Source organism: Anastrepha obliqua, chromosome 4 (genome assembly GCF_027943255.1).
Source record: "Anastrepha obliqua isolate idAnaObli1 chromosome 4, idAnaObli1_1.0, whole genome shotgun sequence".
Lineage (NCBI taxonomy): Eukaryota > Metazoa > Arthropoda > Insecta > Diptera > Tephritidae > Anastrepha > Anastrepha obliqua.
In genome coordinates, this window is record NC_072895.1 from 81,105,779 (window position 1) to 81,121,088 (window position 15,310).

The 15,310-nt window shown below is 35.9% G+C and overlaps 1 protein-coding gene across 1 annotated transcript; it reads left to right on the plus strand.

The window, feature by feature from the left end:
- The first annotated feature begins 6,631 nt into the window (after positions 1-6,631).
- LOC129245151 (sterol O-acyltransferase 1-like) lies at positions 6,632-14,126 on the plus strand. Its single transcript, XM_054883168.1, has 3 exons — positions 6,632-7,008; positions 12,752-12,897; positions 12,967-14,126. The coding sequence occupies exons 1-3, from the start codon at positions 6,737-6,739 to the stop codon at positions 13,974-13,976; spliced, it is 1,428 nt and encodes a 475-aa protein (XP_054739143.1). The 5' UTR covers positions 6,632-6,736; the 3' UTR covers positions 13,977-14,126.
- The last annotated feature ends 1,184 nt before the right edge of the window (positions 14,127-15,310 follow it).

A 15,310-nucleotide genomic window follows, 5' to 3' on the forward strand; every position in this document is an offset into this window, starting at 1 on the left:
CGTGGTCTGTCAACAATTGCTGATATTTTACCGTAACTCTTTTGTTCGGTTTTCAATCTTACAATCAATTTTTATATACGAACCGGCACTCTGGATTGCGTTTTAGTTGTCTGACTCTCCAGGGGAGTTTATTAATGTAAAGTAAAAAAATGCACTGAATAACAACGGTAGAAACTTCGAGTAAGTGTACACTTATTCACCGAAACATGCATTGTATGATTTTTGCGGAATATGTAGCTATGTTGAGCTTCATTTGAACATGAGACAAGGTGTACTCAAATTGAAAAGAAAACTGTTAGAAAACGTCAAAGATGTTGAATTGCTGTTTCATCATTAAAGAATGAATATTAATTGTGAAAAAGTATTTTTGTTTGTATTAGGGGAAAATGGGGAGTTGTGAGACACAGGGAGTTGTGAGACATTGTTACCTTTCGGCATTATTCATTTGTTTACATTGTCAACAAGTGTTCTCGTTGCGATCTCACTTTTCAGCTAGCATTGGTCATATTTACACGCATTCGACGAGTCTCTCCAGTTACTGTGTTTTGGAATTTCTCGGTAAGTTTTTTTCATCATTTGTTTTGCGATACATTCGATCAGTTGTTGAAGCAAATTGCAAATGTTAATATATACAAATTATTAATTGTCCTATTAGCTTTGAATTTACACATTCACTTGGGCATGAACGTTCGATGTGTTTATGACTATGCGGCCATTTAATAAAAAAACGATTTGGGGAGTTGTGAGACACCGTTTTTTTCGACGTTTTAACGCATCTTTCATAAGTACCCCGCAATATTCATGCATTGTTTATATATATATCATGAAATTTTTGGTTAAATTCGAGTTTTTATTGTTTTTCCGCTTTTTCGTAGATTCCATTCATTGCAATGTATGCGATCGAGCTGTGCACCTAAAGTGTGCCAATTTACGAACTGGTTATTATACATGTTCTCACTGCGAATCATCAGATTGATGGCATTGCATTTTTTATACACTTTTTTATAACAATTGTCTTTTCTTTTTTATTTTTCATCTTAATAAAGAACTAACAACTAAAATAAGTCATTTTTATTGATTTAAACCATGGTGCCTCACAACTCCCCACATTTTTGTATTTTGCATTATATTTAAATTATTGTATACTTACAATTTTAATTTTAAGGAAAATTGTAGTTTTGTTAAATAGGCCATACCAATAGCTTCCAGTATTCATTGACTAAAGATTCCATCGTTGACATATGCAGGATATTAAGATTTTGAGTAATACGGGTCCAAAAACAAAACCCGTCTCACAACTCCGCATTCTCCTCTACTTAATTCAACCGATGTCATACTTTCTATACTGAAGCAGGTAATGCATTTAAAATTTTTTGATGCAGTGTATGTACTATATTCCATCGATTTCCAGAAGTCTACACCCACATGCATACATGCACACATACATATAACTAATGTTCAGTGGCAAATTTCATGCGGAAGCTCTGGTTTTTCGGTCTGATAAAAAGGCATCTTTCACGCAATTAAATTTTATTAACACATTTCGAAATGCTTCATAAACTGCATAAACCCCTTTATTAAAATTTTTCTTTAACATTTTATTAAGTTCTACGGCTGGCATGCGTTTAAAATCATGCGTTTTTCGCGATCATTAAATTTCTTCACTTTTACATCTTATAATTCTGTATTGCACTGCAGAATGAGTTACATACATACATTCATATGTATTTTCATTAAATTCTCGATTTCTCTCAGTCGGCGGTGCTCTTTACTTGTCCTTATGTAAGAACTATGTTTTTTTTAATAATTTACTACATTACACTTATAAATAAGTGAAAAATGTGCTTTTCCGTAATAAAATTTATTTATCGTTTTATTTAAAGTGTTATTAAACGTTTAAGCCGTTATATAGTATGTAAATACATATGTATGTATGTACTAAGATCTATAAGTATTTCTCTGCAAAGTTCAGCATCGCATCGTACATCACGATATCATACGGTTTGCTCTCATTGTAAAACAACTACACATGTATGCATGTATGTAATTAGGTCAAGCATGTTTGCTCAAGTCTGTTTTTTTGTTTTTGTTATTTTGTCATTTTGCAATAAATAATTAGTGTTTTGATCGTTGGACCGCACGTAATATTCGAGCTCACCTGCAGTTTCCATAATGCATTGGACTTGTACGAGTATATCGTAATAGTATTGACATAATGAAATAATAACTTAACCCATAAATTCAACAGATTTTATCAAAATTATGTACATAGGTAAAATAAGTAACTAACTTTTTAACTAAAAACCCATACCTAATTTTGCAAATCCAGTGCTAATATGCATCTTGAATATTAACCTTATAGGATCTTAAATGAAATTATTCGCATAAGTTCTGTAGCATTGTTGAAATACAGCGCACGCTCGATAACGTGAACGCTCTAAAGCGTGAACACCCAAACGTGAACAGATATTTTTGTGCATTGACTACTCTAAAACGTGAACAAACCCAAAAAACTTTATAACATGAACAATAAACATTACAATTATTTCAATGTAGTTTACATTGATCTCAAATAATTCTGAAATTGGGGAATCCCCTAATTATAAGGTAGGCATTTTATTCGTAATTGCATGTAAGGAGTAATATATTTCAGTCGCGGTTTTGGTTTTGCAAAGAGTGTTTCGTCTTATGTTTTCTGTTGAAAATGAGTTCTAAAGTGTGCTTGACATTAAATCAAAAGGCTAAAATTCTCGGCTTTTTAAAAAAGGCTCATCTGTCTTGATTTTAGCAAAGAAATAAATGTTGCTAAATCAACCATTTGTAACATTAAAGCGAAAAAGCAAGTGACTTTAAAATGCGTAAATAACACGTATTGTGGACCTGGAAATAGAAAAACACTGCATTCTTCAAAGTTGCCCAAAATGGAGAGAGCTCTTTATCGTTGGTTTATCTGAAAGCGAGATAAAAACTGGCCAGTAAGTGCTGTAATGTTGAAAGAAAAGGCAAAAACACGGCATGCAAAATTTAAAGAAAATGAAGTAAACGTCTTCGCTAGTGATGGATGGCTCCAAGGATTCAAGAAGAGGTACGGTATTCGTCTTCTTAAAATATCAGGCGAAAAACTGACTTCGCTAGTGGATCCGTTTAAAGAAAAACTTAAAGCTAAAATGGTTGAATTGGAGTAATGCTGATGGGTCGGCGTTATTCTGGAGACTTTTGCCAGAGAAAACGTACGCGTCAAGTTTGGAGAAGAGAGCACCAGAGGTAAAGTCCGAGAAGCAGCGAATCACGTGTTTATGCTGTTCAAACGCCACTGGATTCCACAAGCTTAAGCTTTTGGTAATTGGAAAGGCGAAGAGTCCACGCTGCTTTAAAAACTTTCAGTGCCCCACCGACTATAAGAGCTCGAAATCCGCCTGGATGACGTCGGCTATTTTCAAGCAATGGTTTCATGAGTCATTTGTTACACAGGTGAATATTTCTTTTAAGTTTTGCCTGATTTTTAAGGTTAACTGCTTGTTTTTTAAGGTTACATCGTTTCTAAAGGAGAAAGCCTTACCAGCTCTCCTCCTAATCGACAACGTACCTTCTCACCCAAAAGAAGCTGAACTGACAACGGAGAATGGGCAAATTTCGGCAATGTTTATGCCACCAAACGTTACTCCCCTCATTCCACCGATGGATCAGAATGCAATAAAAATCACTCACAGAATCAAGCCTCTAGCTTCAAAAGCAGCGGCGAAGTCTGATTTGCTCAAGTCGTTGGAAAAAATTAACTTAAAAACAGCTTTAAATCTTTTGGATGTGGCTTGGTTTCGTGTTGGTGAAGCAACATTAGCTAAGTGCTGGAACATTATTTTAAATTTTGCAGTAAACAATAATGACCCTGAAGATAATGTTCCGTTGGCGGTTTTAAAAGAAAAATGGGAAGCTGAACTTCGCACCTTGTTGAGCAACACCGTCGATCTCCTTAGTAGTTTAAATCCTGATGTTCGTTCGCAGATATGGTCAATGATATGTATGTGAGTTGTTGGAAAAACTTTTTTTATTTAAAATTTCAGATTGAATTCACGTTACCAGCCATTCATGAATGGAACGAAGATATCGAGGAGGGCAATGCAGATGACGATCATCAACAAGAGGACGAATCCGTTGATGACAGCCTATCAGAGCAACTGGAGAAAATTAAGCCGACTGAAGCAGTTGAAATTTCCAACAAGGCGTTAATATGGGCTGGCCATGAAGACGTCGATCAAACTGATATGAGTGTGCTAAGACGGTTAAGGGAGAAAGCTGTACTTCAAACAAAACAGAAGATACAAAAAAAGATGACTGGTTTTTTTAAATAAAACCATCGTATGACTTAACTTTCAATTAATATGTAACGAAAACAAGAATAACATCTGAATTTAAATCTGAAAAAATATATTTACTTAGTCTTTTTGGACATTCCAAAACGTGAACACTTTTGTTAGCGTGAACTGCCTTGGTTTGAATTAGTTCACGTTATCGAGCGTGCGCTGTAAGTCGAAAACAAATTATAATACCTTTGTGCACATAAACATGTACATATATAAAAAAATAGCACCACTCATGGATTTTCGAAAAATTATTATTAATAATTTTTTTTTTTACTTCAACATTTTTATGGAGAGCTTTTCCATGGCAGAAATACTTTCATGGATTTGCCGTTGCCTGCCGAGGGGCGAGGGCTATTTCATGACTTTAGTGTTTAGTGTACTCAGCGGATTTCGACCCCAAGCACTACCGAATTGTAATCACGCACCTTCAAATTCCGCTATGGCGATTTCCATTACTTACTAATTTAATTTAATTTCTCTTTTAAGTTGATCTAGCGTAAAGGCTATTTATTTATTGGGGTACAAAAATGCAAATGTGATTCAATAAAAAACAACGCATCTATATACAACGAGTCACTGTTTTGATTGGTTTTTGGCTGGCGGTTCACAGGGCCGCACTTTATTGAAAATGATGCCGGCCACGCTGTTATGGCCAATGGTGAATGTTATCGTTTATAATAAAACTTGTTATGTCCTGAATTAGATGGAATGGACTTAGATGGATATGTGCTTTCAACAGGATGAAGCCACTTGAAACATAGCGCATGAAACAATAGCGCTATTGCGAACGAAATTCACACGATATTTCTCGAAATAACGAGTTCGAATGGCCGCCGAGATTTTGAGACTTGATACTAATGCACTTTTCTCTCTTGAGCTACGTGAGAGAATTGTAATCTATGCCAATAAGCCCAAGGTGTTCCAATGCAGCGCAAACTTTGGCAAAAAGTCATAGAAAATTTAAATAAAGGGTGTTTTTTTAGAGGTTAGGTTTTCAAGTTGGCACTACTTTTTTCGTAGATGGTATTTTTGACAGCTGTCACTTGATTTATGCTCAGTTTGGTTTGCCATTTCATAATGAATAGACTTACACCTGAACAACGTTTGCAAATCGTGCAAATTTGGGCCCAAAACGAGATAGCCACCGATCCCGATTTTCACAAGAAAAATTTGTTCAGCGATGAAGCCCACTTTTGGTTGAATGGGTATGTCAATAAGCAAAATTGTCGCATTTGGAGTGAACATAATCCACAAGCCATTGCTGAGACGCCGTTACATCCTCAAAAAGTCACTGTTTGGTGTGCTCTATGGGCAGAGGGAATCATTGGTCCATATTTCTTTAAAAATGAAGCCGGCCATAATGTTACAGTCAATGGAGAGCGCTATAGAGCCATGATTAATGACTTTTTCGTGCCTGAATTGGACGATGTTGATGTGGACGACCTTTGGTTCCAACAAGACGGCGCTGCATGCCATACACCCAACGCAACAATCGATTAATTGAAGGAAACTTTTGGTGAGCGCCTTATCTCGCGCAGTGGACCTGTGGCGTGGCCTCCAAGATCGTGCGATATAACACCTCTGGACTATTTCTTGTGGGGCTATGTGAAGTCGCTTGTCTACGCAGATAAGCCCGAGACGATTGACGTCTTGGAAGAGAATATTCGGCGCGTTATTGCTGACATACGGCCCCAATTGCTGCAAAAAGTGGTCGAAAATTGGGCCTCTCGGCTGGAGTTTATTCGAGCCAGCCGCGGCGGCCACTTGCCCGAAATCATTTTTAAAACATAATGGCAAACCCTTATCTTTATAATAAAGCTAAATTCTTGGCCATAACATTAAATTATATACGTTTTATTTCATCTTGAAAACCTAACCTCTAAAAAAACACCCTTTATTTGCATTCTGTGTTGCCAGAGTAGTCCTTTTTGACATTTAATGGTTATCGTATTTGGCGCATAAGCAGCATAGCCTAAAAATCTAACATAATAAAATAAAAAAAAATCCCTTCAACAAATATTGTTTTATTTTATTTATAAAAGAAAATCTGCACTCTTGGTGAATCACCCTGTACGTATATACAAATGCTCAGTATTAAGGTCAATTTAAAGCTGTTATAATACAACTATTTATAATTACTTAAATGTCTGTTCTAACACAATAATTTAAGTGCGTGCGCATGCCTACGTTTGCAACTTTAAACATTTTTCTTAGCTGTAAAGTTTTAAATTTGCGTCTAGCAAATCAGTTATTTACTAGAGTTTTGTTAATCTAAACGCTTTCATGATAATTTAGTATAGTTTTGATCGCAGCTAATACGTACATATGAGATTTTTATTTTGAATTTTAATATTGATTACTGGAGACAACCCACAATGGTTTCTGAAGAGAGTCCGTCCAACGGGGAAACAGTGATAGACATTAAAAAATGTGATTTTAAAGTTGAGAATACGGCTGCCAAAGATAACAATGCGTCTGCTCCAATTCAATCAGAGAGTCTACGTGAAAAAGTATTCAAACCGTGCGATTCATATTTAACGGATCTTTATAAAAATGAACATATAAAAACGTTATATAATATTTTTGGAGTGGCGACATTCTTTCTGATTACATATTACATTTGCGACGATTACTTCAAATACGGAAGGTAAGTAAAGTTCCTGCTTGCATCCAACTAATTAGTAATTCATATGCACTATAAGTGTTTTTGGGACTCCTGAAACTCTGAGCCGTTCAATTCCTAGGAGTGACTTTGTAAAATGGTCAAAGCACATTGTGATCGTAAGGCTCTGATGCTTTCCATTTCAATTCAACCGGGCTATTCGGGTCATGTTCTTCGATTTCGATGTAACTCAAATACTCGTATGTTGCTCTCTGGTCAAAATAATGAGACACGTATTTTTTGTTCGCCCGAAAAAAATTTTTTTCAAGAGTTATCGGCAATTTTGTTTTTCGGCTCAAACTCGATTTTTTTTAATTATATAAGAAAATTTTTTTTTTTAAATGCCCATAACTTAGTCAAAAATGAACCGATTTTAATAATTCTGGGTTCAAAATGATCGTCATTACTTACACGAGCGACTTCATGTAGAAACAATTGCAAAAAGGTAGTTGAACATTTTTTATTTAGCAATAAAGAAAAAAATGTATTTTTTTTTTTAAAACTTTTTCCAAATCAAGTGGACACCTCAAACTTCAATTAAGCTGAATGCCCAGTAGCTAAAATGAGTTGTTTTTGAGTAATGAATTTTTAAGTAAAAACCTGTTTCGCACTTTTTGGCCTCATAAAGAAATTTTCTAATATGACACTAACCCGCAGCACATCGCTATCGTTGGACAAAACTGGGCACAGTTTGTATAAAAATTTCTTTCTCAGCTGGAGTGAGTTAGTTTTGAGAACAAGCAAGCAACATTGCCAGATTTCGTTTTCGTCTACAAAAGAAATATACATATTTTTGCTTGGACGAATAACGTTTTTTGGCCAAAGTATTAATTATATAAAACTATTTGTAATTGTTTATTCAATGACGTGCCAGAACGGCGGCCTAGTCCAAGGACAGTCCAAGCCCATGCCTTCAAATTCAGTACATAAGCAAATTTGATTTCACGCTTTCCACAAAAAACAAAAAACATATATCCTTGAAAAGTTTATGTACCTAAGCAATAATCATCACCGTCGTAAAACATATATTTATAATTGGCGCTTATACGCTTTTTGAGTGTTTGGCTGAGCTCCTCCTCCTATTTGTGTTGTGCGTCTTGATGTTGTTCCACAAGTGGAGGGTCCCACAGTTTTAAGCGGACTCCAAACGGCAGATATTTTTGCATGAGACGCTTTTTCAGATCAGAAATATACTCGAAGGTTTGCCATTGGCTGCCGAGGGGCGACCGATATCAGAAAAAAAATACCAGTCTAACGGTTAGACGCGATAGAAGTGAAACCTTCCGTAAAACAAACTGAGAGAGAATGAGACGAAAGCAGCATTAGGGGCGGGATAATTATAGGTTCATTATATAATAATATTGCTATAAAGTTCATATTTTATTTTCTTCATTTTATTATTATTCATCCTCAATGTTTTCAATTTCAACAAATGATACGAGTGGCTTATGATAGCTAAAATATGATACAAATGCTTTGGTTTCGATGTTGTCAACATGTCTTTGAAATACCGCGTCAATGGTTGTTTTTGATCGTGTTGTCGATTCAGTGCGATTGTTACACATTTTTAAATTGAATGTTGTATTGAGAAAGTCAATTGAAGGAACCGCTGTGTCCAATGCAAAATTTACGTTAAAATCGCCACTTAAAATCATTGGAACTTTAATGTAATCTTTTCTAAGTATCCGCGATACTTCTGGTGTATACTTTATTAAATTTTCGTGAATGAATTCCGTGATGCTATTTATTGATTTTTTTTTCTGTCGATATTCACGACACTTTTCTGCATTATTTTTCGGCATAATTGCGGTAAATATTTAAAAATGAAAATATTTACGAATATAAAAATACACACGCAATTGCTATTATGAGCGTCCCCAGCAAAACCTGCGTGACCGAAACTCTAACACAATTACATTTTTTGAATGTTACAAACACATATGCACGCAGGTTTTGCTGGGGCGTGACCGAAACTCTAACACAATTACACGTATGCACTCGTATTTGTTTGAAAATCGACTTTTTTTTTTGGTTCTCCGTCACCTTTGGAAAATGTGTAAACAGTAAGCAAGCTTTATTCAAATATTTTCCCTCATTTTTGCATCAGTAAAATTAAACAAACGCCGTAGCCGAATGGGTTGGTGCGTGACTACTATTCAGAATTCACAGAGAGAACGTCAGTTCGAATCTCGGTGAAAACACCAAAATTAAGGAAAACTATTTTTCTAATAGCGCTCACCCCTCAGCAGGCAATGGTAAAACACCGAGTGTATTTCTGCCATGAAAAAAGCTCCTCATAAACATATCATAAAATAAAATAAAATAGCTGTATAAAAAAAATTTTTTTCTTGTGATTCGAACCAAGGATTTTGGATCGGAAGCTCACATTGCTAGTCGTTCGGCTACCGCGCCATGCTGTCGGCGCTGGCCTAAAAGTTATTTAGTTCGTCGCTACGTTTATATCAACATATAATATAACGCTTCGTAGCCAAGAGTGTCGCTTTTTTCGTTTCACTTTTTCTCAAATCACACCCAACGATTCTAAAGAAGTTTTCACTTCAAAAACTGTTTCTTAATTTTGGTGTTTCACGTAGATTCGAACCTACGTTCTCCGGATGATAGTAGACACCAACACATTCGACTACTGCGGATTTTTACGAAAAAGGATATATATTGTATCACATGGACTGAAAATTCCCGGGCCTAGCACATAGATGGCACTAGTTTTATTGCATTCACCCCTTTTTCAGTTAGTACTAACCTTAGAAAGACAGCTGTTAAAATGTCATGATATTCTAGTCATTAGTTCGTGAGTTTTTATGCAAATAGTGACGCTAATGTTGTTATTTTCAAAAAAAAAGTGATCAAAAAGTTTTTCGTGTTTTTAATGTTTTTTCTCTCTATAAAGCACTCGGCCACTCTCTATAAAGCAATAATTTTTCGACAATCCACAGATCGGAAAAAATAGGTTTACAGCTCTATTCAAACTTTTATAATGCCCAAACTGCTAACGAAGCCGGTTGACCTTCTAAACGAGTAATTCGAAAATTTTAAGCAAAACCATGATATAATAAGCTGTTGAGATTGTTGGCAAGTTGATGTATAGACACCCGCGGCTACTGCATCCACATTCCTGTTGGTATTCCCGGCAGGGTAATGGAGGCCGTGGGATCACTAGTAGACCAGTGTTAACAACTTTTCGCAAAAAACAGAGATATGCAATAGCGGTCAGCCCTTCTTTGGAAAGAGAGACTACTTGATAAACGCAATATTTGAGATGCGCATTCTGCAAATAAGTTCATTTACCGGATTTATCGTGCTGACTAACAGTCCTCATTTTGATGGAAAAACAACTAAATTGCAAGCAACTAATGATCCAAAAACAAAGTATTTTTACCATATACATATATACTTTTCTTACACCCTTGTTGGGTGCTTAGCCGATCTCCACCTCCGATTTGTGAGGGGCGTGTTGATGTTCTTTCCCAAATGGAGGGACCTACAGTTTTAAGCCGACTCCAAACAACAGATGATTGTTTTATGAAGGGCTTTTTTTATTGCAGAAATATTTTACACTTGAAGGTTTGCCATTACTTGCTGAGGGGCTATTAGAAAAAATTAGAGAGTGACCGAATATTGATTTTAAGGCTGAACCGAACCCAACCGAATTTCGGCCAATATCAGCCGAAGCCGAATCGACCATTTTAAAGGGTAAACAAGTTGTAAAGAAGCTATGATTCTTTTAAACCCAGTATTTTTATTAATAAATAGGCAAAAGAACGCAGATAATATGTACTCACGTTTGCAAAAATACTTAACTTTTGTACATGGATTCATAATTTAATACTCATAGTTCAAAAATTTTATATCGTAATGTGAAAACAATATCTATTGGCATTTTCATTTTCACCTTACCAGCGGCACCGTCTACCGGTATTCGAGTAGAACTAACTTACAGCACTGAAAACTAAAATTTTACACGATTTTCGAATAAAATAATGTAAAGAAATGTTCAACTAAAGTTCGGTCCTTTTTTGGCCAAAACCGAACGGAAATTTTCTGACCGAAGACGAAGCTGAGACCGAAAAAAAAAGAAAATAATGTTTGCCATCATTTGGTGTTTAAGGTCCACAGCGGGTTTTGAACTAGAGTACGACCTAGGGTAATCACGCAATAAGCCATTCGGCTGCGGCGGCCACCGTTTACGAAAGTGGTTTGAAAAGTCCGGCCAAAAATAAGAACCACTTAAATAATTTTTTTATTTTTCGACATTGTCTCCTTTTTGGCTTGTACACTTCCACTAACGCTGTTCTAGATTGTTGATCCCTTCCGAATAATAGGATCTGTCCAAGTCTGAAAAATAGCCATTCGCTTCTGCAATCACTTCCCCGTTCGAATAAAATCTGTTTTCGCCAGCCATTTATTCTAATTGGAGAATAGGGTGGCTGTGAAACGACTTGGAATCCTATTTCCAATAATTTTCCGACCATAACTGTTGATGCGATAGCTAGTGCGTTGTCGTGATGGAAAAGAAAAATCACTGGACTTCCTCGATTCAAACGAATGCCACACAAAAAAATATGCCGATCTGGCTGAAACTTAGTGTGTGTTCTTCCAAGAGATGCTATAAGCCACACATAACCTCGATACGCGCCATAAGTGCTATCTCTCTGACTTTGCATGGACATTTGACACGACCCTCATACCGCTCTTACATTTCCCCTAAAAATTTCAATAACAATAAATTAACAAATGCATTTTTACACTCTAATTTTTGATTAACAAAAATGTAACTTCGAAAGTGTGAAAATGTGAATAAATTTAAGTATAGGGTTTTTCAGTAAGAGCGCTTTTTTTTGTATTATCGAGTTTGAACATGTACATTTAAGTATGAAATTTGATTTCTTTTGCATGACCACCGCGTGCACGTTTTACGAAGTCCAATCGTTGAACCCAATTTTCGACCACTCTTTTGCATAAATCGGCCGAAATTCCAGCAATTTCGCGTTCAATATTGGCTCTGAGCTCACAAATCGTTGCCGGCTTATTACTGTAGACCAATGACTTCACATAACCCCAAAACGGGACGGCTTGTTAAATGAACCGTAAAATGGCCGTAATGCTCTTAAAGTAGCAGCAACAGAACGATTATTTTCATAAAAAAATTGCACGATTTGCAATCATTGCTCAAGTGTGTAGCGTTCCATGATGAAATGTATAGTAATGAAGTTTACAAATGACAAGCGAAAAATAAAAAATATTGCGTCGTTCGCCCTCCCTATCGGAAAAAAGTTGAAGCGCACCTATTAAAAAACCCTATATATGACGAAAACAGAAAGGGCGCTTTTCGTGAATTCTCGAATTGTGGCCTATTAAATATACATTTATTAGTTTGGGGAAAAGAAATCCATTAGTTTATTTTTTTATTTTACGCAAAATGGTTTAAAACTATTTTATGGTCGATTTTTAGCTCCTGGGCGACGACTACTAACTTCTATTAATCTGCGGTTTTATCGCCTGTCTGTGCGAGGTGCATCTTTAACATCAAACATGCCTGAACGGAATCGACTAATCGAGAAAATATTGGATTTCTTTTTCCCCGAATTAATGTTTTACAAACTCTAAAATCATGTAGATAAATACAAAAGTTCGTGTAAATGCAATAAAAAATTGATATATGCGCAATCAATTTTGCAATATTTAAACAAATACATTTTTTCCATTGCAGGATTTATCTCGGTTGGTTTACTATAAAAGCAGGCTTTGGAGGATTACAGTATGCTTGTGGTTGTTGGTTCTTAATAAATTTAATTGCATTGTTGGTATATCTCGGTGTTCGGCTCTGGACGAAGATAAACTCTTTCGTCCACAAAGGTAACTAAAATCGCAGATAATACCCAAAAATAAGGTGATCAACATTTTCAAATTATTTTCAATTTACAGGCATATTCGGGTGGTGTTTAAATGCTTTATTCCTACTATTCTACATCATAGCTCTGCTACTGGGATTTTATCTTTGCGCCCTATGCTGTCTTTTCTACCGACTACCATTCGCCTCTGCTACCTTCATACTAATAGAAACCGTTCGGATCCTGATGAAAATTCACGCATTTGTACGCACAACAATTGGACAATCGTGCAACTCGCAATCACCCACCAACAATTCTACGAATATACCAAGTATTGGTCATTACGCTTTCTTCTTGTTCGCGCCAACTTTAATCTATCGTGACTCCTATCCCCGCAGCACAGTGCCAATACGATGGACGTTTCTGTTGGCTCGAGTTTCAGAAATTTTCATTATCTCATTTCTTTTTATCTTCATCTATGAGCGATACATAGAATACTATTACAAGGACTTCGGAACCACAGCACCAAAATGGGCACAAATAGTTGAAGATTTCTATGGAATGATGCTGCCCTGTGCACTGATTCTCGTTCTGTTTATGGTTATGATATTGCATTCAATTCAAAACTTTTTTGCGGAGTTACTTCACTTCAGCGATCGCAGGTTCTACTCAAATTGGTGGACCGCCACCAACTATCGCGTTTATTTTATTAGGTGGAATTGTTTAGTACAAGAATGGCTGTACGAATACATTTATAAAGATATCTACACATATGTCAGTTCCAACCGATTTGTCTGCTCATTTACTGTCATCACAATTTCCGCTATAATGCATGAAGTAATGTTTAGTTTAGCGCTTCAATTATTTTTGCCAATAAATTATATTTGTTTTGGAGTTCTCGGTTATGTACTAATGTGTGTGCCGTTCGATGGTAGACTGGGAAATGTTACTTTGTGGGTATTCATTGTATTTGGCATGACGCTGCAGGTATCTCTCTACAGTATGGAGTATTATGCGAAACTGAATTGTCCAAAGATGTATAGTGAAAATTTGGTAGACATATTAATACCACACATATGGATTTGCTTGAAAAATCACAACTAACAATTACGTTTGAAAAGCCCTTAGATCTCAAGTTGAGTTTCGGCTTTCTTTAGCATTTTATATTAACCATTTTCTCAAACCTATGCTGAAGATGAGGAATATTTGAGGAGTCACTGGCAACTTTTTAGCAGCATTTACATATATTTTTCTTGCAATTTTATTTTCCATACAAAAATGTTAGTTAAAAAAATGTATATATTTAATTAAAAAGTGGCAGGTATTTTGGTTCGGACCGTAGTCTACTCGTCTGTTAACTTTTTTTTTTTTCTTAAGTTTGCTCGAAAATGAAATTAGTTTTTATCTTTTTTTTTTAAGTTTAGGTAATTCATTTTTAATCAAAATAATTTATTGTACTGAATAAAATAAAAAAAATTCATTACATTACAAAATAAAATAAAATATTTTATTTGATACAATTAGAGAGAGAGAGAGAGATCAAGTGGTGAATTACTAAATTCTGAACTTGATTTCAAAGAAAACCTCCACTTTAAAAAAGTGTCCTTTAAGTTGAGAGTTGAGAATTATTGTTGGAGATTGGAGAAAGCCCTTCCATATAAAATAATTAATATAACTGCATGTACACTGACGGATCCAAGATGGACTGTGGCGTCGACGCCGGTGTATATTCGAAACTTCCAAGTCTTTTCGCCCGGGGAACTGGAATAGTATCTTTCAAACAGAAGTTCTCGTGATAAGGGAAGCTTGTAGGATAATTAGAAACCACCCACAACAACTATTGGAAGTATGTATTTTCTCAGTTAGTAAGGCAGCCAGCCATCTTAGCTCTAAAGTCACCTATAACCAATTCAAAAATCGTCGGAAAATGCAAAGAAGAACTTAATGCATTAGCGCGCACGAGAGACTTCACTCTAAATGGTTACCTGACCATATGAACATAGCAGGAAATGAGAAAGCTGATGAACTTGCAAGACAGGGGGCGTCCTATAACGAATCCGTAACAGTAGAAATAGAATGCCCAAAGAGTGCGCAAAAGGCAGATTTCCTGGCTATTCCAGCAGCAGACCGTCGAGAGATGGACTAACAAGGATACCTGCAAAATAACTAAAAACTTAGCCCAATTTCCCAAGTCTGGGCACTCTACGACATAGAATACTGAGCGAATTCTCAATATTTAAGTAAAGAAATTGCAGAAAAGAAAATAGACATAGGCAGATTCGTAGTCAAATCAAGATGGTTGCACTATTAAAAAGCAACGGTTCAACAAGTTGGGGTATCAAAATAGCATTTTCGTGCTGGATCTGCGCAGTGTCAGACGCCACTACCACCAAAATTCCATATCAAAAGCAACTCAAGTTGATATCAAACAAAAAGGT